Source organism: Podarcis vaucheri (genome assembly GCF_965113315.1).
Source record: "Podarcis vaucheri genome assembly, chromosome: 9".
NCBI classification, from domain to species: Eukaryota; Metazoa; Chordata; class Lepidosauria; order Squamata; family Lacertidae; genus Podarcis; species Podarcis vaucheri.
Window position 1 is genome coordinate 10,948,572 of NC_138767.1, and position 26,392 is coordinate 10,974,963.

General features: G+C 45.6%; 1 protein-coding gene across 1 annotated transcript in view; it reads left to right on the forward strand.

Moving 5' to 3' along the window:
* The first annotated feature begins 4,823 nt into the window (after positions 1–4,823).
* SHROOM3 (shroom family member 3) overlaps positions 4,824–26,392 on the forward strand; it is a 229,511-nt gene continuing 207,942 nt past the window's right edge. The window contains exon 1 of the mRNA XM_082236253.1: positions 4,824–5,453. Coding sequence (XP_082092379.1) covers positions 5,286–5,453 — 168 coding nt within the window. The 5' untranslated portion in view covers positions 4,824–5,285. The remainder of the gene's footprint in view (positions 5,454–26,392) is intronic.

Below are 26,392 nucleotides of genomic sequence, written 5' to 3' on the forward strand. Positions count from 1 at the left end.
TGTGCCCTCCATCTTTCCCAACATCAGGGTCTTTTCCAGGGAGTCCTCTCTTCTCATGAGGTGGCCAAAGTATTGGAGCCTCAGCTTCACGATCTGTCCTTCCAGTGAGCACTCAGGGCTGATTTCCTTCAGAATGGAGAGGTTTGATCTTCTTGCAGTCCATGGGACTCTCAAGAGTCTCCTCCAGCACCATAATTCAAAAGCATCAATTCTTCGGCGATCAGCCTTCTTTATGGTCCAGCTCTCACTTCCATACATCACTACTGGGAAAACCATGGCTTTTACTATACGGACCTTTGTTGGCAAGGTGATGTCTCTGCTTTTTAAGATGTTGTCTAGGTTTGCCATCGCCTTTCTCCCAAGGAGCAGGCGTCTTTTAATTTCGTAACTGCTGTCACCATCTGCAGTGATCATGGAGCCCAAGAAAGTAAAATCTCTCACTGCCTCCATTTCTTCCCCATCTATTTGCCAGGAGGTGATGGGCCCAGTGGCCATGAATAGCAGGAATAAGGTGCTTATATACTGTATATGCTTGAAACCCCTTAAGGAAGAGATATTTGTCATATTGTCTTCAATCATGTCAAATGAGAAGCTGAAATGAGAAACTGCTGCAGATATTGTCACCACTTCTTACTTTTTGAACATCTCAAGTGTTACATATTATTCTCTGAAAGAGGAACCTATTTTACACGGAGTTTCAGCTTGGTATATGGATTTCATGGCACTAAAAAAATATATTGTCGCTCTTTGCTGAAGAAGCGCATCACTGTCTTGCATTTTATGGAACTGGGGAAAACTTTGACGATACACAATCTTAAACTGAAATATTTATGATCAAAGATAGAAGCGTGTTCCATGGTTTAGCAGTACAAGAACATGATAAGAATTTCATAAAATAAATCTCATCCATCCCTTTCCACAGAGAAACAAGAAGGTATTACGATGACTTAAAATGCAATAAAAACACATAGAAACAATATTTAAAACAACATCTATCTATCTATCTATCTATCTATCTATCTATCTATCTATCTATCATCTATCTATCCATCCATCCACATTTTAAAACAACAACCAGAGCACATATATATATAAAATCCAATACAGAAACCAGCTGGTAAAGATCTGTTCCTATGAGATGGGTGCTTGATAATAAAATGTATTTACAATTAATAATGATAAATATTAATGATTATAAAATAGAAGGAAAATCATGCAATATGCCCTCCAAAAGGCTTGCAACCCCCAAGGCTCCCCCATTCAAAAATGGAGATAGGGAGACCAAAAATAGACCCCTTCCTCTGTGTTGAAGTAGGTAAAAAAATATGGGGAAAGTAAAATTTTGCTTAGAGAAGGATCTGAAATATTCTCCTTGAAGCTTGATTTTTTATTATTATTCTGGATTTGATGCTTTAATCTGTTGTGAACCGCTTTGAGATTTTTTCTTTACAATATAGAACGGTATAGAAATGAAATGAAGAAGAGTAAATTTCACTGATTAAAAAAAATAAAAGTCCACCAGACATTCCATTGTGGTGTTTGATCCACGTTAATAGTGGCAACGGTAACCTAGGTCTGTTGGAGTCGAGAGTGGATTTCATGCTCTTTATTCAGCTCATAGTAGTGAGGAGGAATGGAAGTTCCCCCAGAATGTCTGCCTTATATACATTATTTACACAATGGGCCCCACGTGATTGGCTAATTCACCTGTAGGCCAATCAGGTTGTGGATTCACTTCCACCTGGAGCTGGATTGGGTGGCTCCTGTGGACCAATCAGACTGCTGCATTCTCAATCCTATTGTTCTAGGACCAATCAGACTGCTGCCTTTTGGATCCTATTCAACTCAGTACATAACAGAAGTTAAGCCAGCAAAAGCAGGGGGAGGAGTTTGGAGGATGAGCAGAAATGACCACAAGATGGAGGCCCTTTAATGGCCCTGTAAGAAAAGAATTTTAAGAAAGCACTCCATTCATATTGACATATGAGCTGCTCCTTTGATTTGTCATTGAATTGGAGAGTTGGAAGGGATCCCATGCGTCATCTAGACCAGGCGCGTCCAACAGGTAGATCGTGATCTACCGGCAGATCACTGGACATCTGTGGTAGATCATTGGTAGATCACTGGCTCCCCACACAGAAGCTCAACAACTTTGACCTGAACCCCCCCAAAACGGGGGTAGATCACTGCCAGATTTTAATTCAGATCACAGCCTCTTGGGAGCTGGCCAACCCTGATCTAGACCAACCCCCTGTAAGAATCTCAGGCTATAGATTCTCTGAAGTGGTATTTGCTGGTGTATGTTGAGTTTTGTGGTGCTTGCTTTTTTAGAGGAGCTCTGAGGGTCAGGATAAGGAGGTGCTTAAGACATGGTAGTAGTAGTAGTAGTAGTAGTAGTAGTAGTAGTAGTAATAATAATAATAATAATAATAATAATAATAATAATAATAATAATAATATACTATTTATACCCCGCCCATCTCGCTGGGTTTCCCCAGCCACTCTGGGCAGCTTCCAACAGAATATTAAAATACAATAGTCTATTAAACATTAAAAGCTTCCCTAAGAAAGGCTGCCTTCAGATGTCTTCTAAAAGTCTGGTAGTTGTTTTTCTTTTTGACATCTGGTGGGAGGATATTCCACAGGGCGGGTGCCACCACCGAGAAGGCCCTCTGCCCTGTAACTTGGCTTCTCGCAGTGAGGGAACCGCCAGAAGGCCCTCGGTGCTGGACCTCAGTGTCCGGGCAGAACGATGGGGGTGGAGATGCTCCTTCAGGTATACTGGGCCGAGGCCATTTAGGGCTTTAAAGGTCAGCACCAACACTTTGAATTGTGCTCATAAATGTACTGGGAACCAGTGTAGGTCTTTCAAGACCTCTGCTATGTGGTCTCGGCAGCCGCTCCCAATCACCAGTCTAGCTGCTGTGTTCTGGATTAGTTGTAGTTTCTGGGTCACCTTCAAAGGTAGCCCCACGTAGAGTGCATTGCAGTAATCCAAGCAGGAGATAACCAGAGCATGCACCACTCTGGTGAGACAGTCTGCGGGCAGGTAGGGTCTCAGCCTGCGTACCAGATGGAGCTGATAAACAGCTGCCCTGGACACAGAATTGACCTGCGCCTCCATAGACAGCTGTGAGTCCAGAATGACTCCCAGGCTGCGCACCTGGTCTTTCAGGGGCACAGTTACCCCATTCAGGACCAGGGAGTCCTCCACACCCGCCCGCCTCCTTACCCCCCAAAACAGTACTTCTGTCCTGTCAGCACCAACACTTTGAATTGTGCTTGGAAACTTACTGGGAGCCAATGTAGGTCTTTCAAGACCGGAGTTATGTGGTTATGTGGTCTTGGCGGCCACTCCCAGTCACTTGATTATGTGTAAAGATTGCTGGAGCTGAATGTACTGGTATTTTAGTGTCAGCAATATCTTAACGTTATGCTTCATGTGATGCTGGGACAGAGCCTGAGACTTTTAATCTCACAGTCGTGGGTTCGAGCCCCACGTTGGGCAAAAGGTTTTTGCACTGCATGGATTACATGGAATTGGCGGAAATGACTGGCAGAATCCGAGACCAGGGAGAAGAGTCGGTGGAAGAAGATTGGAAAAAATTTAAAGCATATTTACAAAAATAGAGCAAAATTAATGAATGTTAGAAGGATGCTGGAATGAAGTTACATGGCTTTAGCAGAAATGTTATAAAGAATTAAGTAAAAATGGATTGTTAATGGGCTAAAGTGTAAAATTTAAGGTCAGATTGGGTTAAGGTAAATTGTAGAACAAAAATTGAGCAAGATGGAAAGGATTTGCTGAAATAGCTAAAATTGAATTAGAATACAAAAAAGGGAGGTGCGAGGAGGTCGATGAAACAAGTAAATGAAAGGCAAAGATATGGAATATTGGATGTGTGGTTTTAGTGTTTTTGTTTCTTTTCGTTGTATTGTTGTATTTTTATGTTTTTCTTTTTATGTATTGTAATTTATGTTCTGTTAATTTCCTTGTTGTTCTTTTTTCTTTTTTCTGTAATCTTTAAACTTTTAATAAATATTATTATTAAAAAGAAAAAGATTTCTGCGTCGCAGGGGGTTGGACTAGATGACCCTTGCGGTCCCTTCCAACCCTGCAGTTCTGTGATGCTATGAATCGATGATATACATGGAGCGTTTTGGGGTGAGATCTCCCATAAATCACCCGGTGCCTAACACATAATCATATTTGTGGCCAACAAATACTGAATTGGAGTGGAGATTCTGAAGCATTTTCCAACAAATAATTAGCAAAGTGATGTTTTCCCCAGAAGGCAGAAGAAACTCCATGACGGCAGCAGCCTGTGGGGTCCTTATAAATATGGAAACCTCAGTTATGAGGCACCACACAGTTTTTTTTGGCATGCAGTGGCAAAAACAGACACGTTTTCTTCTTCTCTCTCCCTCCTTCCCCCAGTTGAACACTCTCATTTAGCAGCAGGCATGACAACACGGGCAAGCGAGTGCAGTGAGAAACTGCTGAAAAGAGCTAAGCTATCTCCTTAACATTTTTTCAAGGGATTAATTTCACCTGCCTTTCCTGTTTTCCTGGCACGCTCTCTTTCCCCCTTTATAAACTCAGCTGGGAAACTATTTCAAGTCCCCAGCTCGAGGGAACAAGTTGTTTAAGGTCCAGGCTTTTACTCCCTTCCCCCTGCTACTTTTGACAAGTCACAAAATTGTGAAGTTAGCAGAAAAGCGAGCTGGCAGACAGGGGGTGGGAGATGCTTTCATTCTTTGGATGCAATGAACTGAGGAAAAAACGGCCATTGTAATGGTAAATTGCTCACAGAAGGGGAGAAAGGGCTGATAAGCAATATAAAATAATAATAATGAAGCGCTGGTGTGCATTTGAGGAGCTTGCTACCTACCCAAAGCATTTAAATGTCTTTTTCCCCTTTTTATGTTGAAAAGCCACCGTTTGGAAATATTAAGGGAAAGAATGAAGAGGTGAAAGGAAGGATCTTGCACGGAACCAATGTTTGCACGGGGAGAAATGCTTCGTGTTCAAAAAGCTGCATCCAAAAAGTTGGAAGTTCTGAGATAGAAATGATGCGCAGATTGAGCTCTGCCTTCTGGACTTCTGCTGAGAAGGAAAACATAACCTCCTGGCAATCCTAGCAGCCTGCGATCCTGTAGACTATGAGACAATTCATCATGGACGTGAGGGATTTTAATCTTCTACTCTCTCCTCCTCCTCCTCCTCCTCCCCAGACTCTTCCAGTCCCTGCTTTTGGCTTCAGTGAGTGCTTGAGAATATAAACATGAGGATGCTGGACAATATAAACAGGACTATTATTTCTTCTTCGGAAGCAAACTTAACCCATAAAGGAAGATACATTTATTTGGAGGTTTTGATACAAGGAGGTCCTCCATGGGGATTTACTTTGAAAGGTGGACTGGAGCATGGGGAACCATTAATCATCTCCAAGGTAACCTTGTTTACTTGAATTAAAGATGCGTTCAGCTGCAGATTGAGCCAAAATTGTGGTTAAAATGTAATCCAGGTGGAGAGTGGTTTTTTGGTGTGTTTTTTTAAGTCCAGGAATGTGCTTGCTCTGAACTCTTTGATACACTAAGTGGTTAATTCAGTACTTTGGTATACTGTGAAGCGAAAGGACATTTGGCACAAAACACAGGGAACTTCTTTTGCACATACCCCATGAAAATAAATGGGAATTGTGCAAAAATCGTGTTCCAAAGGGGCTTGCGCAGAAGAGGATACATCCTGCACTTAAATTACTTTTCTGTATTCAAGGGGAAATCTCACATAACGCTAACCTAATTTACAATTAAAATAAGCTAGCATACTTGGACTTAAACGATTTAGTCTAATTCATGTCAAAGAGATCAAACTGGCTTAAATCAATGAAGTTCGGTTTAGCAGATCAAGCAGCCTGCATTGGTCTTGAGAGAAAGAGAAAGAAGAAACTTTATTTGTTATTAGTGTTTTGGTTCTTGGTTTTAAAATTCAGGTAGCTGGTTTGTGTGCAATGTTAGCTGTAACTACAGGATGTTGCAGTGCTGTTGGTTCTAGAGAAAGTAACAGAGGGAAGCCTTGAAGTGGACTCTTTAATCAATAATGTGCAATCTGTGGGGTTTCACTGAATTCTTTTTCAAGCAGTGCAAGAGCTCTTTGGGAGACCCCAAACCAGTATAATCTTACAGGCAAAAGTTGTTCCAAGAAAATAGTGATGTAAGGGCAAGGAAGCAGAGTCAAGTGTGGCAGAACTGGTTTTGGGAAGGAGGCAGGAGGGCTGTGACAGAATGCATTGACACTGAAAGTTGAGAAAAAGGGGACTCACAATCCTTAGTCCACTCCTGATCTCCTCATTCTATTTTAAATTTAAGCAAAACCCTCTCCTGTGAGAACAATATGAAATGCAAGCCATTTAGCACTGAGAGGCGAAACAACGTATTCCGCCTCTTTCAGCTTAGAGGGAAGAGTGTTTTGTTGTATAATAAATGTAATATGCACAGCTCATAGTTTTTAAACAACAACAAGAGGGATGGATGGTGCTTACTGCTGAAAATTAATGAGCCTATGGGACTTGGTTTCTACAACAACCAACTCCCTTAATGTCAAACATGCCTGGGGTGTGCATGATACCACCGGGAGCTCAGTCTCTCTGTTTCTGTTCCTGTTCCTTAAAACGTCTGCGCAAAATTGGTACTTCTGTTTGTCTCTTTAAAAGTTACTTATTGAAAGCGGTTGTGATTGTGGCATTGTATTTACGTGCTTGTAGAGTCCGAGCTTCCTGACTCAATGTTTTGAGTTTGCACTTACAGTAAATGGAATCCACAGCTAGAACAGATTTGTAAACCAACTTCAAAGCATTATTTCAGATCCTGGTTGCTACCCCCTGCCCCCAATAAATCTCTGGTTTGTAGGCAGGTTTGGGTATGAACGCTGAAACAAATAATGATTTAGCTAGCCCATGGTTTCATGTTAAGACCAATAACTGAATTCTTATTTAGGACCTCAATAGAGGCCCAGTGTCCAATAGCTTCCTCCAGATATGAACCCATTATCTGCCAGGGACTGGCTGGATGAATGACACCAGCTGGGGAACTGCCAAGGGAAACCCCAGAGGAGGAAAGCTCAGAGCTTAGGGGTTGGTAATGGGACACCAAGAAGAGGTCAGGGGGAGGAGAGTGGGAGGAGATGCTGGATGCCAAAGGGGCAACAGGGTTTAGTGAGCAGGAAGAGCCTGTGACAGGGAGCAGTTCAGACTCTAAGGCTGAAACAGAGGAGGGAGGTCAATGGAATATTGAAGAATCCAGAGCGTTTCCCTCTCCTGGTCTCCAAGAACACACAGAATAATGAGGATGGCAGAACAGAAACCAGAGGTGCGCAGATGCAGTTTGCGACTGCTTGGGAAACATCTGGGAGAGGAGGAACTTTAGAGAGGGTAGAAGATGGGGACCATCAGTCCTGGCAACTGCTCCATAGGGCAAGACCTGCTGAGAATGTTGCTTGTTGCCTTAAATAAAAAGTTAACTTCACTGACAAGTGGCTCTGCTTCTTCGCCTGACCAGCATCTGACTCCAGATTACCCTAGACCAGTTTCCCCAAGCTTGGTGGCCTCCAGGTGTTTTGGAGCACAATTCCCATTGTTCATATCAAGTCCGGGCTGATGGGAGTTGTATTACATAACAACTGGAGGACAAAGGTTGGGGAATGCTGCCACAGATCAACAGTTTCCCAGTTTCCTACCTTCTGGGAACCTTCTTCACATTGGTTTATCTGATGAGGACCCTTGTGTGCTGTAAAGGATTCTCTAAAGTAAGGGTAGCAAGTGTGAACCCCAACTCCCACCAGCCTTAGCTAATAGGGCAAGTGGTCAGGGATGATGGGAGTTGTAGTCCGGCAACATCTGGAGGGTCCACGCCAGCTCTATTGAATGGTAGGAACAGCAAGAGGGCACCAGAACTCACCTAAGGCTTTGTGTTGCAGTAGTGATGGGCAGGCTGTCTTTCAGAGAAGCTTGCCTGCTTTGATTGATTGATCTTCTCATGACACAACCTGTAGAAACTTCCCAAGGAATCCCAGGATTGCCCATCGGAAAACCACAGCCCTTGGTCTTCTTGATCTCTTCTAGGTTGGGTACAGTAGTACACGCTCCTTGTGGAACTAAGCCTTAGCAGCTTTTGAGCTGGAACTGTGTGTAGTTTTCTGTGCAGCCCCAGTTTCAATTTTCACCTGGCTCGACCTTCTCCCACACAGTTGCAGCACAGTCCTTGCCAAAGCTGCGTCTCTCTGTGTTCTAGGATTGTGCCTGGTAGCAGACATTTAATGACCATATTGTCGGAGCCTGCGTTCGACCAAGCGACTCCTCCAGAATCGCCCTCCGACATGATTAACGACCTGAGCCTTTGATAAGGCTCCAAGCACGTTCCCATTACGCAGAGTTTAAAAGCAGCAGAAGTGACAACGTTTATGAGCTACATCACTAAGATATTATTTCTAGCTACGCAGACAGAAAAGCAACAAACATGCTCTCTCTGTGAAAGCAGAGAGCAACTGGAACAAAGGAACAGGAAACATCACATCCGTCTCATGTCTACCGTGAGACTTCCAACAGTATGGAATCTCTGGAATGTAAACAGAGTCTTGTGACTCCAAGCACTGCACAGTGGCAACACCCCGAAACCAACACATATACAGTGGTGCCTCGCAAGACGAAAAGAATCCGTTCTGTGATTCTCTTCGTCTAGCGGTTTTTTTGTCTTGCGAAGCAAGCCCATTGATGGATTAGAGGATTAGCGCTATTAGCGGCTTTTAGCGGCTTTTAGCGGCTTATCAGCTTATCGGATCAGCTGATAAGTGGCTTAGCGGCTTAGAAAAAGGGGGAGGAAGGAAAAAAAACCCCGCAGGAACTCGCAAGACATTTTCGTCTTGCGAAGCAAGCCCATAGGAGATTTGTTTTGCGAAGCACCTCCAAAACGGAAAACTCTTTCGTCTAGCGAGTTTTCCGTCTTGCGAGGCATTTGTCTTGCGTGGCACCACTGTAGCTCCAATATTTCTACAGGTGTTTGTTTTGTTATATAGTAGCAAGTGGAACAGTTGCTCAATGTTTAGAGAATCTCCTGCTCACTAAGATCCATTTATCTGCTCATTCAGTGGTTACGGCTCAGGCGTTTTGGAACAGCTTAACATGCCACAGGGCTTCTCTGAAATGCCCTTTCTAATCTTAAATTCAACAGCCACATATTTAACAAGAGAGCAAATTCTTGTCCTAGGAACAGAGACCTCAACTGCATTCTTGCCTGGGTAGCAGCAATATGGGAATGCTGTTACCTGCTGTGCCATTGCCCATTCATCTCCTTAAACTCATAAGCATCCAGCTACTTTTGTAGCTGCTAGAAGCAAGCAAAGAAGAGTAAAATATTTTCCTGCCAGTAGGGTAATAGCCAGTGATAAAACTTACTATGGCTATCAGTCTTCGGGTGCCAGGTGGAGACATTCCTACTCACCCTGCCTGACATTTCGCTCTCAACTGGTGTTCGTCTTTTAGTTGGGTGGGGTGAAATGTGTCCTTTTTATGTTATTGCGGGATGAGCACTTTCCCATAATAATGTCCTCTTATCTTATGTATTTGGTAATGTATGCTTAAAACACACACACGCAAAAAACATGACAACAGCCTGTTAGCTGCTTTGAGACAACTTTTTCTGTGGTAAGCACTAAGCAGCAAATAAACTTATTAAAAAACAACAACCCTAAAACTGTAATATTAGTAAAATATATGTTGGAGGGAGCCTGAAGTATAATCCCAAATATTAGCTAGAATGTTTTTAAATTTAGCTATATTTAAATTTAGCTATACAGTATTTAAAAAAGTAAAATTTCTGACACCCACAAAGTTGTTTAGCTTTTTCTAGGAAGACCCCAAAATTGTCCAGTTTTTTAAAGGAAACCTAACCCCAAATTAGTGATTTTAAGCTTTTTGAGTTGTTTCTGCTCCTTTTTCTACCGCATTGCCATGCATCTGGGTTTTTTTCCTGATAAAATCCCCCCCGATGCCATTTTTACACCTGAAAACCAGGACACGTCCGGAATATTCCTGACGTATGGCAAGCCTATATTTATTTATTTTTGCAGTACATGATTGACTTAGGGCTGGAGCTACACATACTCTGTATGTTTACATTACAAAACGCAAGCCAAGCTGAAATCTGTGCACTGCCAAAGGGGATTAAAAAAAGAGGCTAAATTCTTTGACCTGGTAAACTTTGCATATTGCTCATTTTGTGTTCTCCTAGTCATGGAGGGGCAAGGCAGTGTGCTGGCTACTGAAACATTGCCCCTTAAACTAGGGTTACCAGATGTCCCTGTTTCCTGGGGACAGTCCCCGGATTTGCGAATAGGTCCCCAGACAAATTCCATCCCCGTAATGTCCCCGGATTTCATCTAATGTCCCCGGGAAATGCAGCAGCGGCAGTCTTTCGGCAGCCCAGAGCAGTTGGCTCTAGCTGGCTTCAGGAGCTGCTTGGAAGTCCCCATATGATGGTGGTGCAGGGGCTCTAAGATGCAGGTTCCGGGCTGCCTCCACCTTCCCTGACCCCAGCAACCAAGCTGTGAAGGGAGGCTTCATGCTACCTATCGGAGCAGCCTCCCAACTCCTACTGGCGTGCAAGCAGGAGCAGGGCAGGGATCTCTCGGCTGTGAAGGGAGGCTTCAGCTGCCTATCAGAGCTTGCGTGCAAGCAGGAGGGGGGAGGGATCTCTCAATTAGGCAACGGGAAGCCTCCCTTCACAGCTGAGGGATCCCCTTCCCCTTCTGCTTGCACGTAAGTAAGAATGGGATTGGGGCTGCTCCGATGGGAAGGGAGGCATCACGCTACCTGAGCCTTGCCGCTGCTGCCACCCTCGGCCCTCCTTCTCCGCCTTCCATGCCTCAACCACCACACACTGCTTCCCCACCACCACCACCGAAGAACCAACAACTCAGGGGCTGCCTAGGCTCATGGAGAAAGGAGATAGAAGCCTCGGAGGAAGGGAAAACATGGCGGTTGAGGTCAAGGCGGCGGCCGCGCCACCGCCACCACCATCGCTGCAGCATCAACGTCCTAAACGTGTAGTATGTATATATGTATTTATATATGTATGTCTTTAAAGTGTCCCCAGATTCATTGAAAAAAATCTGGTAACCTTACCTTAAAGGGTGGTGCTGTGGGTTAAACCACAGAGCCTAGGACTTGCCGATCAGAAGGTCCCTTCTCCTGCCAACCTAGCAGTTCGAAAGCACATCAAAGTGCAAGTAGATAAATAGGTACTGCTCTGGCGGGAAGGTAAACGGCGTTTCCGTGCGCTGCTCTGGTTCGCCAGAAGCGGCTTAGTCATGCTGGCCACATGACCCAGAAGCTGTACGCCGGCTTCCTCGGCCAATAAAGCAAGATGAACCCCAGAGTCGGCCACGACTGGACCTAATGGTCAGGGGTTCCTTTACCCTTTACCTTTAACCTTAGCTTAAACCCCCTTAACTATGGGTTCTCCCCCCATAGCCATCCTTCTGCTGAGTGGATTCCATTGCCATCACCACATGGAAAATATTGCGTGGCGAGTTCCCGCCCCCCACCAGGATAAATAAACACACGAGACACAATAATTAAGGTTAATTGGGCGAATTAGGCCACAACTTTATTGAATTCAGGAATGAGAGGCATTGGCATAGGCATTGGTCCTAACGACTATCCGGCTCCAGCCCATTTGCTGGAGACACGGTGAAGGGTTAACGCTAATCGGGGGAGTCTCCCGCCGAGGCACATCGACTAGGAGCTCCCCCGGGTCACCGCTCTGGGGCGTGCCTTTGGCCCACACCTCCATAGGCTTCGGACAGGGCCACGCCCCCCGGAGTCCTTTAATGGACCACCCTTTGTTCACTGGGGGGAGCTGATGGCGTTCCTCCCCCCCACATCCTCTTAACCCCTTCTTACCAATGCCTACCGCCAATGCCGAAGAGTTGTGACGAGTTGCTACGAGGTAGGCGAAAAACCAAAAGGCTGGAAATTGCCAATTGGGAAAAATTCCTACCATGCCCCATGCGGCGACAGGCCGAAGCCCATAGCAAAGTCAGACCTACCTAAAGCCCAACTAAAGGGAGGGAGGGTGGGGAAACGTGGGGCCAGCCGGAGAAGAGAGGGCGAGTCCCCTCCGCTCCGGCCCTAAATAGGGCAAGCCACGCCCCCTCCAGCCAGCCGATTGGCTGGCCGGGAGGCGTGGCCGGACGGGATTCCCCTGCTCTCGCGGGTGGCTGAGACCAGCCCCCGCTCACGTGGGGGAGGGCGTGATGCCCGCAACCCCACCTCCTGGGGCAGGCCCGGAAGTGGCTTTCCACTTCAGGTTTCTGCGGCAGGTGAAACTTCCCCCCCAGCTTTGGGGGAAGGGAGGAGGGCATTGGACTGGGCATTTGTATTGAATGCCTGTCTCTGCTGCTGCTTTTAATTGTAAATTAATAAGGATTTTCTTTTAATCTCATTGTTTAATTTTGGTTTAGACGGTATATTCTTCCGCCCTGGGTGGATTACATCCTTCAGAACAGAAAGGAATTGAGCCACCACATCAGCTGCTTATGAGGGCTAAGCCTATGTATACATCAGCTTATACTGTTTTATAAAATTTACAGGGCTCTAAAAACATTTTTGTTTTGTGATTGGAGAGAGGCACAGTATTAAAGTAACAGCTTTAGTGGCCTGCGTTCTCACAGCGATGTATGAATTTGTTGGCATTTTGCGAAACGGCAAGAACCACCTTGAAGACAGTGGAGCCCCCTTTGGTGTGAGGCACCAGCATCCCCTTACTTTTAGGGACAAGCCAGGATCCTGGGAGCCACTCATGAGAAAGGATTTGCCTTCCTGAATCAGATCTGATGGCCACAATTTGGACTCCCAAGCGGATGTCTTCATGCTCTGCTTGTGATCTTCTCAGGGGATCCACCACTCATTTGGTGAATGTTCTTACCATATGGTAATCTCAGGAATATAATATAATTCCCATCATCCCGGACCATTGGCTATGCTGACTGGGGCTGATGACAGTTGGCAGTCCAATAATAACTGGAGGTCACCAAGTTGAGGAAGGTTGTATCTTTCTACTGTGGCCCATAACCATTGATAGAGGATAAATCTAATTCTTTTAGCCTATCTTCTGGCAATGAAAGCATGAGTTAACCATGTACTGCACAAAGAAATATTTCTTTTTGTCTGAACTTGTTGCTGATTTATTGGATGATCACGAGTCCTCGTGTTTGTGAGCGAGGGGGAAATTCTCTTTAAAAGCTCTGTAGGTACTTTTGTAAATTTTCCACTCTTTTCAGTCTCATTTGTCTTTTCCCTCTGCTAAAGCACCCCAGGGTTCCCCTTTTTTGGCTTTTCTTGTTTAGATATGCAGAAGGTGCAAAAGCAGGTAAAGAATGCTACCTGGAGAGGGAGAGAGAGAATAATTGCAAAATGGATACTACCAACAGAAAAATGGGAAATTAAACTGGACAAAAAGCAAAGTGGAGTTTCTTTGTCCCCTAAATCCTACACACGCCCAGTAGAGGAACACTCAAAATTCCCAGTTGCTCCCAGAGGATAATGCTGATGGTATCCCACCTTGTGCAAGCTCTTGGGTAAAAGATATCTTATCTTTTCTTAGATCAATAGGTTGTGGGCAGTTAAAAGGACTCTTTTGTTACCCATATCTATTCGGCTATCAATCCTCCTTTAGCACAAAAGGCTCCTGTTTCCTTCTGTTGCACACACTGGTTGATCGTGTTTGGGCTGAGGTGTGAGAAGCTGCTCTTTGGAGTTGAAGCCTAAACAGCTGGTGTTTTCAGGCAGGGAGCATGGGCTACTGAGTGAGTGCAGCACAGACAGTCAATCTGTAGTGGTTTATAGGACAGTGTCCTGCCACAGTCATGTAGCCAGGCGCACAATAGAATAATGTTGCTTCTGCAGCTTTAAGAGGATTGCCATTGGTCAAATGTAAATATAATAGGGTAAGAACGATGGGTAACTGAATGCATCCTGATTACTGGAGCACCTAAGTCTGTCATTGACACAGTACACAATTTCCTTTTGGTTCTCATAGTTCAAGTACAAGATTTCTTGAAGCCCTGAGAAAGGCAATCAGTTTGGTAATGAATTTTAATTCTGAAGTCTAAATCCTGATGTCAAATTACACTCCAAATTTCTTCAGGTTAAAAATTACTCATAGTTACTCAGTGGCTCTACAGACATATGGCTCAATCTGGGCTGCTATTATTGCGCTTAGTTCCCACTGAAATCAATGGGTCTTGAGTCATGACTAACTTTCCTCCTTGGTTTCACTGAGAACTATATGTGGCTCCTGAGCGGATTCACAGCATGCATTTAAAACACACTCAATGCACATTTAAACCTCATGACTTTCCCCAGAGTCCTGGGAACTGCGGTTTCTTCAGGGATGCTGTGGATTGTAGCTCGGTGAGGAGGAAACTACATTTCCCAAGATCCTTTGCGGGGGGAGGTGTAATGTGCTTTAAATGTACTGTACGTTGGATGGGCTTTGAGAGTATGGTGTGGATCTGCCCATGGAAGTAAGAAATATTGGATAAAGCGTTGGAGTGTAAGAACTGCTGATAAGGACATTGCTATTCAGCATGATTGAAAATTCAGTATGAAGCAGGCTGCAGGGTACATTTCAAAGTGTTGGCTTGGAAATAAGCTCCAAAATCCCATTAAGAAATAACAGGATTTATGTACATTCCTCCTGCCTCCTTAGTTTCTCCCCCTGGAAACATGTAGCATTGGGCTGGTGCCATTGCCAGGCCAATGCAGTCATTTCACTCCTACAATCCTTCCTTGGTGATCAACTGGCCTGAAATCCAATTCCAATTTCCAGTGGCGAGAGAGACTTTTCTTCTCATGGAATCAACTTCTATGTATTCTCTTCTGTGTATTCTCTTGTCCATCTCTCTCTCTGTATCTATTTTTGTGGGGTTCTGTTGGTGTTGTTTAGTTGTGACCCCCTGGACCAGAGCACGCCAGGCACTCCTGTCTTCCACTGCCTCCCGCAGTTTGGTCAAACTCATGCTGGTAGCTTCGAGAACACTAACCAACCATCTCGTCCTCTGTTGTCCCCTTCTCCTTGTGCCCTCCATCTTTCCCAACATCAGGGTCTTTCCCAGGGAGTCTTCTCTTCTCATGAGGTGGCCAAAGTATTGGAGCCTCAGCTTCACTACCTGTCCTTCCAGTGAGCACTTTAGGGCTTATTTCCTTCAGAATGGAGAGGTTTGATCTTCTTGCAGTCCATGGGACTCTCAAGAGTCTCCTCCAGCACCATAATCCAAAAGCATCAATTCTTTGGCGATCAGCCTTCTTTATAGTCCAGCTCTCACTTCCATGCATCACTACTGGGAAAGCCATAGCTTTAACTATACAGACCTTTGTTGGCAGGGTTCTGTAAGCCTTCAGAAACCTCCCAAACTTGTTTGACCAGAAATCAAAGTGAGGCAAAGTAAACCAGGGTGCAAGCTGTGGACAGCAGAGCCTGTTTTAAAAATTATCTGTTTTCAAGCTTAGATCATAAAGGGCCACCCATTCCACCAGAGGTAAATTAGGGGGAATGTGACCTGTTTGGTTGCACTGGCATGAAGCCTCGGGGTTGCTGCAACTATATTGCCAAATGGAAGACGAGAGGCGGAGGGACCCCAACTTTTGGCATCACTGACATTTGAGACCTCAAGGCCCACCATCGGTTCCACCAAATGTCCATATAGTTTTACAATATATTTTCACACGTCTTCCATAGCTCAGTCTGGTAGAGCATGAGACACTTAATTTCAGGGTTGTGAGTTTGAGCCCTATGTTGGGCAAAATATTCCTGCATTTCAGGAATATTGGACTAGATTGCCCTCATGGTCCATTTTAACTCAATGATTCTAGGATTCTAAAAAAAAATTAACTTTCTGGAACCACTCAATAAATCCTACCCATGACTTAGAATTGTAGGTTTGGAAGGGATCTTGGAGATCTAGACAAACCCTTTCTCAATTCAAGGTCTTTAATGTGGGGTACAAGTACGATATCCCTGACATAGGGCTGTCTAGGCTTTGCTCGGGGCTTTTTTTCAGCCGGAACACAGTTCCAGCACCTCTAAGGTAAGAGCCATTGCCATTCTAAGAGAATGAGGGAGGTTTTCATGGTGAGTTCCAGTACCTCTTTTTCCAGAAAAATAGCACCAGCTCTGTTTAATATGCCCAGTGACCGTGAATCTAAAGCTGTCAGATGGCTCTTATTATGAGGTTTTTCCTGATGTTTACCTAAAATCTGCTTAGGCTTAGAGGCACCCAATGTTTCTCAAACCAAGTCTCATAGTAACTGAGAAATTAGCTGCTAGAATTTGGGCCAAGGTCTGGCACTGTTCCAGGAATGTATGTCTGGCAAGATGCTAGTCTCATCTCAAAAGAGGATGTAGTGTAGAAGCTTTACGGAGATGGAAGGGCAGGGCGAATGATCTTCATCTTTTCTAGATCCCACCATGTTTGTGTAATGCGTTTGCCGATGTTCAATGAATAGCACCCACTCATGAGAGATGCAGCTAGTGACCTCCATATAAGGCGACAGCAAAAAAGTTAGGCAAATTAGTCATGTAGAGCGGACTGGTTTAATAGGTGTATTGTGGCAGTGGCGTAGTGTGGGTTTTCAGCACCCGGGGCAAGGCAAGTAATTTGTGCCCCCTAACCCGTGGATTTGCGCCCCCTAACCCTAACCCCCAGATGTTGCGCCCGGTGCGGCCGGCCCCCCCTGCACCCCCCACGCTACGCCACTATATTGTGGCACCCTTGGCACACAGTCAATAATTAAGTAGTTGGCATGTATGCCTTGGTTAAATTGCTGCTGAGATGTGCCCCCGACCCCCTAGTTCAATGACTGCAAGACTTTTCGGGGGGTGGGGGGGGGGCAAAATGCAAGCTTTCAAGTTACTGTGGAAATGTCTCATTCTAGGTCAGCTAAGAGGATTTTGCATTATTCCATATCCAGAATTAGCCTTTGGAGATACATGCTGCTAGAGAACTTAAAACAGAAGGTTACTTCAGTACCAGTGAAGTAGCTATGCCTTGGTTCAAAATGGGCATTTTGAAAGCTCATTTTGTGATGTGTGAATTCCTCCAGTATTGGGAAATGCGTTAGTCAGGTTGAACTTTTGAGGAATTAATCCATGGGTAGGCAAACTAAGGCCCGGGGGCCAGATCCAGCCCAATTGCCTTCTAAATCCGGCCGGTGGATGGTCCGGGAACCAGCATGTTTTTACATGAGTAGAATGCGTCCTTTTATTTAAAATGCATCTCTGGGTTATTTGTGGGGCATACGTTCATATATATTTCCCCCCAAAAGTATAGTCCGGCCCCCCACAAGGTCTGAGGGAGAGTGGCCCGGCCCCCTGTTGAAAAAGTTTGCTGACCCCTGATTTAAATCCAATCCTCAGCTGAACTATGTCTTGCTCAAAATACTTGAAAAACCTGGAAAAGAATTGAGGCATTAAACCAGATGGCCAGTGTATTCATGACCAAAGAAATACAGAAATAGTTACCAGTAGTTAGAAGCAGAGTTTGCAAGGTGAATGTAGCATTAGTAACACACGTGTGCACAGCCCTGAATGGGATGGCGTGGACAGTAGATGAGATTGCAAGCATTTAAAGAGAATTTGCATGCCAAATCCAAGCTTTAAGCATGTGCAGTACCTCAAGGACTTCCTCTCCCTGTGTGAACTGATCCGAAACCTGTGACCATAATCTGAGGCCCTTATTTGCATGCCTCTTCCATGAGACATCTGGAGGGTGGCAACATGAGAACGGGGCCTTTTCTGCAGTGGCTCCCCGTTTGAGGAATGCTCTCCCCAGGGAGGTTTGCCTGGCACCTTCATTACTTATATTTAGGCGCCAAGCAAAAGCATTCCTCGTCAACCAGTCCTTTGGCTAATTAAACAATCTACAGTGGTACCTCGGGTTAAGAACGTAATTCATTCTGGAGGTCCATTCTTAACCTGAAACTGTTCTTAACTTGAAGCACCACTTTAGCTAATGGGGCCTCCCGCTGCGCGATTTCTGTTCTCATCCTGAAGCAGAGTTCTTAACCCGAGGTACTATTTCTGGGTTAGCGGAGTCTGTAACCTGAAGCGTCTGTAACCTGAGGTACCACTGTATGGCCTTTTAAAGTGGTGTGTGTGTGTCTGTTATCGTTTTGGTTATGTTATGTATTTTTTGTGCTTTTACATTGTAAACTGCTCTGTGTTTGAATGAATGAAAGGCTGTATAGAAATATAATAATAATAATAATAATAATAATAATAATAATAATAGTTCAACAAGTATCCAGACTGGCAGGCTAGACTACAGCTAAAAAGAACAGCATTGCCCTTGTTCAGGTACATACGGCAGAAGTTTTGTGACTACATTAGGAGTTTCTCTGTTAAGGATGTTTTGCAAATCACAGCTTTGGCGGCTACGTTTTCAAGAATTTCTCAGTGAAAAGTGCAGTGAAAAGAAAAGTGCCATATTATGCTCAAGTTATCAAACAGGCAGGCAGGGAGCGGGGGCCGGAGGAGAGTGCAGGGCTTTCCTTTTCACTCTGTCCAATTATACTGCGATAATACCCTTGCCAGCCCTGTCTATCACTTGCAAGCTCAGGTCAGAGAGAAACTCTGACCCAGGCAGCTGGGTGACAGAAACCAAACAATGATGAATTCGCTTTTGGGTTGATCTTGCATGAAGGGTCTCAGAGTTGCCCGTCAAGCAACTCTAAGAATAAGAGAGGTCCCCCCCCCAAAAAAAAAATCCCTACCCCCTGCTCCACACATTGGATGTGGGTGATTGAGAGTGATATATGAAAGGTTTTTTTTAAATGCAATCTTTCATTGTCAGACGTGACTCCTCTATCTTTCTACCTGAGTTTATTTCTGCTTGTTGCATTTTCATTTGTGTGTTAAGCATTGTAAAAACTTTGCATGCCTTTTAGAATCATAGAAGATAAGAAGATAAGCAACTGTACAGTCTTTAGAAGACGTCTGAAGGCAGACCTGTATACGAAAGTTTTTAATGTTTAATGTTTTATTATGTTTTTGTATGTGCTGGAAACTGCCCAGAGTGGCTGGGGCAGCCAAGTTATATGGGCAAAGTACAAAACAACAACAACAACAACCTTACTGACTGAGTTTGCCCAAGAGCTTCGGAATATAGATTACAATTGCTCTAGGAAGCATTTTTTTCGGGAGCCTAGTATTACTCATGCTAGCCAGCTTCAGTCAGTATAGGGCTAGCGCTACATGCACACGGGTTTGTAAGGAAATTAGCCCTGTTTCAGCTCTTAAAAAGGGGACGGGTGTATCTTTGGAGACAATCAACAGTGATTTCAGGAGAGAGTTCACCACCACTTCTAACGGAAGGACATTACTATATCCCCAAATCTCTGCACAGTACAATAATTCCAGGGCAACATTCATTTTGAAATACCTCAGTTGTGGGGGCAATTAAACTCCCCCCCCCCCAATTCTGGAAAACCGTAAAAAAAGAGAGTGAATTGAGTGAAAGGATTTCAATTTAGCTGTGGGCCTTCAATTCTAAATGAATAGGCCCCTGCCATGGCTGCCTATTTGGTATTGTATTTCTGCATTGTCTTAAATGGTTTTTATTGCATTCCGAGATGGTACAGTGGGATCCGGTTTGGCTCAGGACAAGCCAAGTTCCCCATCCACTCCCTGGGGTTTTCTGAGCTTCACCAGGAGAATAATTCTTCTTGCTCGCTAATTCTGAACTGCTTGAAATTCCTTCACTTCAGATTCACTTCTAAGGGCACAATCATGTCTTCCAGTCTGTGCTGCTAACCTCAGAGACTGAGGCAAACTGTGGGGACACGTCACACCTAACTAACACTGACAGCGTTGAGGTTAGCTCAGGACAAGGGCATCGTGGCTGTAACTTTTCCTTGTTCTGCCTTGGCTCAGCGCTTCTCTTTCCCACCCCGCCCTCACCACATGAGAGGCACCATCACAATTGGAATAGTATGTGAAGGGAGAATTGCAAGCTTTCCTTTCCATACCAGGATTTGTGTGCGAGTGTGCTAATGAGGCGAGTCAGCTATCTCAGACCATTAAAATTGCACATGGGTGCAGCAAAAATGCACAAGCTATTCAGCAAGAACAAGGTTGTTTTTTTTGATAACCACATGTGTTCTCATAAACAGTTCAGCTATTTAAAGTGCATGGCATCTGACCGGGGTGGGTGTGGAGGGGTGGAGGGGAAAAAAGTGTATTTAAGAGGGGAAATGTACGTTCATTGCTCCTCCTAAGCAGGTCATATATGTGTGGTTGGTTTTGGGATTTATTATGATGGTGATGATGTCATTTGTTGGTCCTGGAAGCAGGATTTTAAGGATTAATTTATTGGAAGTCCTGGCATTGTCACGCGATGCATATAAAACCAATGAACCTGATACTTTACATGAGGGCATGGAGACTCCTTTGCCACAATTTCTGGTACTGATTCTGCATTGCACATGGCAGCAGCCATGCTGACCCAGGAAAGTTCATAAGGAAGGCACAATGGTAATACTCATCGTTGCAGGTTTCCAGCATCTGGATAATTAGATTGAGACTGACCCAGAAACTCCAGCGGGTGCGGAATGTTGCGGTGAGACTCCTTACGGGGTCCTCGCTGCGGGATCACATTCACCCGGTGCTATACCAGCTACACTGGCTCCCGGTGGAGTACAGGATCAGGTTTAAGGTGCTGGTTTTAACCTTTAAAGCCCTATACGGCCTAGGACCCTCGTACCTCGGGACTGCCTCTCCTGGTATGTCCCACAGAGGACCTTACGGTCTTCAAACAAAAACATCTTGGAGGTCCTGGGCCACAGAGAGGTTAGGCTGGCCTCAACCAGAGCCAGGGCTTTTTCGGTTGTGGCTCCGATCTGGTGGAACACTCTGTCACAAGAGACTAGGGCCCTGCGGGACTTGACATCTTTCCACAGGGCCTGCAAGACAGAGCTGTTCCACCAGGCCTTTGGCCAAGGCACAGTTTGACCCCCTCTTTTGGCAATCCTCACAGAACTCTAGCCCAATGGTTGCCATTAATCTGATTTGAACTGATTTTATAATGAAATGATTTTAGAATGTAGTATCATTTTACTTTGTTAGCCGCTCTGAGCCTGGCTTCGGCTGGGGAGGGCGGGATATAAATAAAATTTTATTATTGTTATTATTATTATTATTTATTAATGTCTCTGAAAAATTATATTGCTATGATGAAGGTCTTCAGCTCAGTGAGGGAGCACATACTTTGAATGCAGAAGCCCTCAGGTTTAGTCTGTTTTATCTCCAGGAAGGAATAAGAAATGCTCCATGCTTTATTCCCCACCCCCAAATAATTTTTTATTGAGTCTTTTTCACAATACAATGCAATGAAAAGCTGACTAACCTAAATGAAAACAAAGATTTTTATAAAGATTTAGAAGAAAAATTATTTGAATTTGTGGATCAGAAAATCATAATAATGGGTGACATGAATGGAGTGGTCTCGATGGAAATGGATAGGTTGAGATCAAGAGGAAAATCGAAAGAAGGGAAACTACCTAAGACTTTTTTTTCAATGGAAGTGAGAGCTGGACCATAAAGAAGGCTGATCGCCAAAGAATTGATGCTTTTGAATTATGGTGCTGGAGGAGACTCTTGAGAGTCCCATGGACTGCAAGAAGATCAAACCTCTCCATTCTGAAGGAAATCAGCCCTGAGTGCTCACTGGAAGGACAGATCCTGAGGCTGAGGCTCCAAGACTTTGGCCACCTCATGAGAAGAGAAGACTCCCTGGAAAAGACCCTGATGTTGGGAAAGAGGGAGGGCACAAGGAGAAGGGGACGACAGAGGACGAGATGGTTGGACAGTGTTCTCGAAGCTACTAACATGAGTCTGACCAAACTGCGGGAGGCAGTGGAAGACAGGAGTACCTGGCGTGCTCTGGTCCATGGAGTCATGAAGAGTAGGACATGACTAAACAACTAAAACTTATATCCTACCCATCTGACTGGGTCTCCCCAGCCACTCTGGGCAGCTTCCAACCAAATATCAAAAACAATACAGCATCAGACATTAAAAACTTCCCTAAACAGGGCTGCCTTCAGGTGTCTTTAAAAGTAAAAAAGTTGTTTATTACCTTGACATCTGCTGGGAGGGTGTTCCACAGGGCGGGCGCCACTACTGAGAAGGCCCTCTGCCTGGTTCCCTGTAACCTCGCAGCGAGGGAACCGCCAGAAGGCCCTCGGCGCTGGACCTCAGTGTCCGGGTAGAACGATGGGAGTGGAGACGCTCCTCCAGGTATACTGGACCGAGGCCGTTTAGGGCTTTAAAGGTCAGCACCAACACTTTGAATTTTGCTCTGAAACGTACTGGGAGCCAATGAAGATCTTTCAGGACTGGTGTTATATGGTCTTGGCGGCCACTCCCAGTCACCAGTCTAGCTGCTGCATTCTGGATTGATTGCAGTTTCTGAGTCACCTTCAAAGGTAGCCGCACGTAGAGCAAATTGCAGTAGTCTAATACAAAGTTAATTACCACGTTGCAGTAGTTGGCAATAATAATATAATAATCATTTATTATTTATACCCCGCCCTTCTGGCTGGGTTTCCCCAGCCACTCTGGGCGGCTTCCAACTGAATATTAAAAACAATACAGCACCAGACATTAAAAACATCCCTAAAGAGGGCTGCCTTCAGTTGTCTTTTAAAAGTCAAATAGTTGTTGATTACCTTGTCATCTGCTGGGAGGGCGTTCCACAGGGCAGGCGCCACAACCGAGAAGGGCCTCTGCCTGGTTCCCTGTAACTTGGCTTCTTGCAGTGAGGGAACCGCCAGAAGTCCCTCGGCGCTGGACCTCAGTGTCTGGGCTGAACGATGGGGGTGAAGACGCTCCTTCAGGTATACTGGACCAAGGCCGTTTAGGGCTTTAAAGGTCAGCACCAATACAGAGTTGACTATCTACCTTGAGCGTTCCTTTGGCTGGGGAGTGCCTGTGATAGACGGCTGGGGCTGATCAGAGTTTTACAGTCCAAAGCATCCGGATGGTGCCAAATTAGAGAAGGCTGTGGTATGCAGTGTTAGGGCGAGATGGGTCCATGGCCTGACTTGGGAGAAGGCCATTTCCCTGGAGCTCTTTTTGTCATGTGAGCCATTATCTGGGCTCACGGTTGTAAGAAGAGACTAATAGTCATTGTGGGGAGGCGGAACGGGGAGAGGACCAAATAGTTTAGCAGCAGAACAAAAAACCATGCTTCCGTAAGGCTAGAACATTCTGTTACACTGAACTGTAATGAGCTTTCCATGTTAGTCTTATTATGGCTGTTCTGAAATCTGGGTTGAGACATAGCAGCAACTCCATAGCACAAATAATAAAGCAACAAAAGAATTGCATAACAGGAATGCGCCAGCAGGATGGGAGGGGGGGGAAGCAACAACCCACATCAAATATATTAGCAAACCTTTTCCCAAGACTGAGACAAATCTCTGATGAAATGCATCTTTTCACCTTTGAGACACTCTGGTTTCCCTGGCAAATGTTTTTTTTCCTGCCTACTAGACCTCAAAGAGGCGTTGGCCAACTTGATGTTTTTGGACTACAACTCCCATTAGTCAAAGTGGCGCACAAAAACCAGTTTGTGAGGATAGATTTGCAGTGAAATGCTAAATAATGTTCACAAGGAGTAACCTATTATGATGCTATTGCTACAGAAATGTGGGGAGCTGAATTTAAGATTGGAAAAACAAGAAACAGAGAGAGAGAGAGAGAGAGAGAGAGAGAGAGAGAGAGAGAGAGAGATGGAGGGAGCTTTCCATCCCTTTTGAGAGTAAAAGGTAAAGGGACCCCTGGCCATTAGGTCCAGTTGTGACCGACTCTGGGGTTGCGGCGCTCATCTCACTTTATTGGCCGAGGGAGCCGGCGTACAGCTTCCAGGTCATGTGGCCAGCATGACTAAGCCGCTTCTGGCGAACCAGAGCAGCGCACGGAAACTCCGTTTATCTTCCCGCCAGAGCGGTAACTATTTATCTACTTGCACTTTGACATGCTTTTGAACTGCTAGGTTGGCAGGAGCAGGAACCGAGCAATGGGAGCTCACCCCGTCAAGAGGATTCGAACCACCGACCTTCAGATCAGCAAGTCCTAGGCTCTGTGGTTTAACCCACAGCGCCACCCGCGTCCCTTCTTTTGAGAGTAGAACCATTGAAATTCATGGACTTGTGGTTGAGCTCTCGTCTCACTAACGATGAGCTGCAGCTAAGAACAAACTTTGGCTAGAGCCCATGGTCAGAACTGGATCTACGGCACTGCGGCTGGTTCCCCAATATGCAGAATGGAAGGTGAGAGGCGAGGGGGCAGTTTTGCTGAATTTTGGCCTTCTACAGGGTACAGCTGAAATTTGAAAGACCAAGTTCTGCCACTGCCGTGGTTAGAAACTCCCCCCCCCCTTATGCAGAGTTTATGTTCTGGGCTCCTGTGCACATAAGTGAAAATGCATAAAATGGGGAGCAGCCTCTAAACTAAGGTTATCAGACGCCCCTGTTTCCCGGGGACAGTCCCCAGATTTACAGCTTTCCCAGCATTCACATGTACGTAGCACACAATAACTGTCCCCGGATTCATTGAAAAAAAATCTGGTAACCTGTTATGTACTGAGCTGAATAGGATCCAAATTGCAGCAGTCTGATTGGTCCTAGAACAATAGGATCCAGAATGCGGCAGTCTGATTGGTCCTAGAACAATAGGATTCAGAATGCAGCAGTCTGATTGGTCCTAGAACAATAGGATCCAGAATGCAGCAGTCTGATTGGTCCGCAGGAGCCACCCAATCCAACTCCAGGTGGAAGTGAATCTGCAACCTGATTGGCCTACAGGAGAATCCCGGAATTAGCCAATCACATGGGGTCCATTGTGTAAATAATGTATATAAAGCAGACATTTCGGGGGAACTTCCATCCCTCTCTACTTTGAGCTGAATAAAGAGCATGAAATCCACACTTTACATCGAGTATATTTCATAACCTTAATCTAAACATCCTTTAATGCCCCCTCTGCTGCTCTCTCTCCAACGTAGACCAAAAAATACTGTATCCAAAAATATCCATAACTAGCGGTGAAGCTCTGGTAGAGTCTGGAGGACATGTAGGGAAGCAGCTGTTGCTGCTGGCTTCTACTCCACATATCAGCTGTTAGGCGGGGAGGCTGAGCAGCCTAAATAAAGCCCCACTGTGCCTCCAGTCTCTTTAGGGCTTCATCCGTCCTCATTGACGTCCTCTTTGGGCTCTGGGAAGGGTCTACTCGCAAGCAACAAGGACTCTCCAGCTCTCTCCCGTGATTTCTGGGTTTGAATTGAATTATTTAGTTACATATGCTATCACACCTAAGTGGGTTTTGAATTACAGTGGTACCCCGCAAGACGAATGCCTCGCGAGACGAAAAACTCGCAAAACGAAAGGTTTTTTCGTTTTCGAGTTGCCTCACAAGACGAATTTCCCTATGGGCTTGCTTTGCAAAATGAAGCTTGCCCTGGGGACAGCGGGTCTTCTCTTTTGAAGCAAGGGGCGGCGGGGAGAAGCGATCTTCTCCCCGCAGCCCCAGGTCCGGGGACAGCGAGAAGCGCTTCCCGCTGTCCCTGGACCTCTTTTGAAGCAAGGGGCGGCGGGGAGATCGCTTCCCCCGGTGCTCCGAAGCCGGGCGGGGGGGAGGGAACACCTGCCCCCGCCGCGGGCTCCAGAGCGCTGCTCCGAAGCCGGGCGCGGGGGGAGGGAACACCTTCTGAAGGCGGGCGGGGGGGGGCAAAAGTCTTTGTCCCCCCTGCCTGCCTTCCCAGGGGCTTTTAAATCGCCCCGGACAGCGGAGAAGTCCTCCGCTGTCCCGGGGCGATTTTAAAATGCCGCCCGCCAGCATTTTAAGATCGCCCGGACAGCGGAGAAGTCCTCCGCTGTCCCGGGGTTTTTTAAAATGCTGGGGGTGGGAAGAAAAGCCCTTGTCCCCCCCCCAGCCTTCAGAAGAGGTCTGGGGACAGACTGTCCCCGGACCTGGTCTGAAGGCGGTTTCCCTAGGAACGCATTGATTGATTTTCAATGCATTCCTATGGGAAACCGTGCATCGCAAGATGAAAAACTCTGTACAGTGGTGCCTCGCAAGACGAAAAGAATCCGTTCCGCGAGTCTCTTCGTCTTGTGGTTTTTTCGTCTTGCGAAGCAAGCCCATTAGCGGCTTAGCGGCTTAGCGCTATTAGCGGCTTAGCGGATCAGCTGATAAGCGGCTTAGCAGATCAGCTGTTAAGTGGCTTAGCGGCTTAGGATCAGCTGATAAGCGGCTTAGCGGCTTGGGAAAAGGG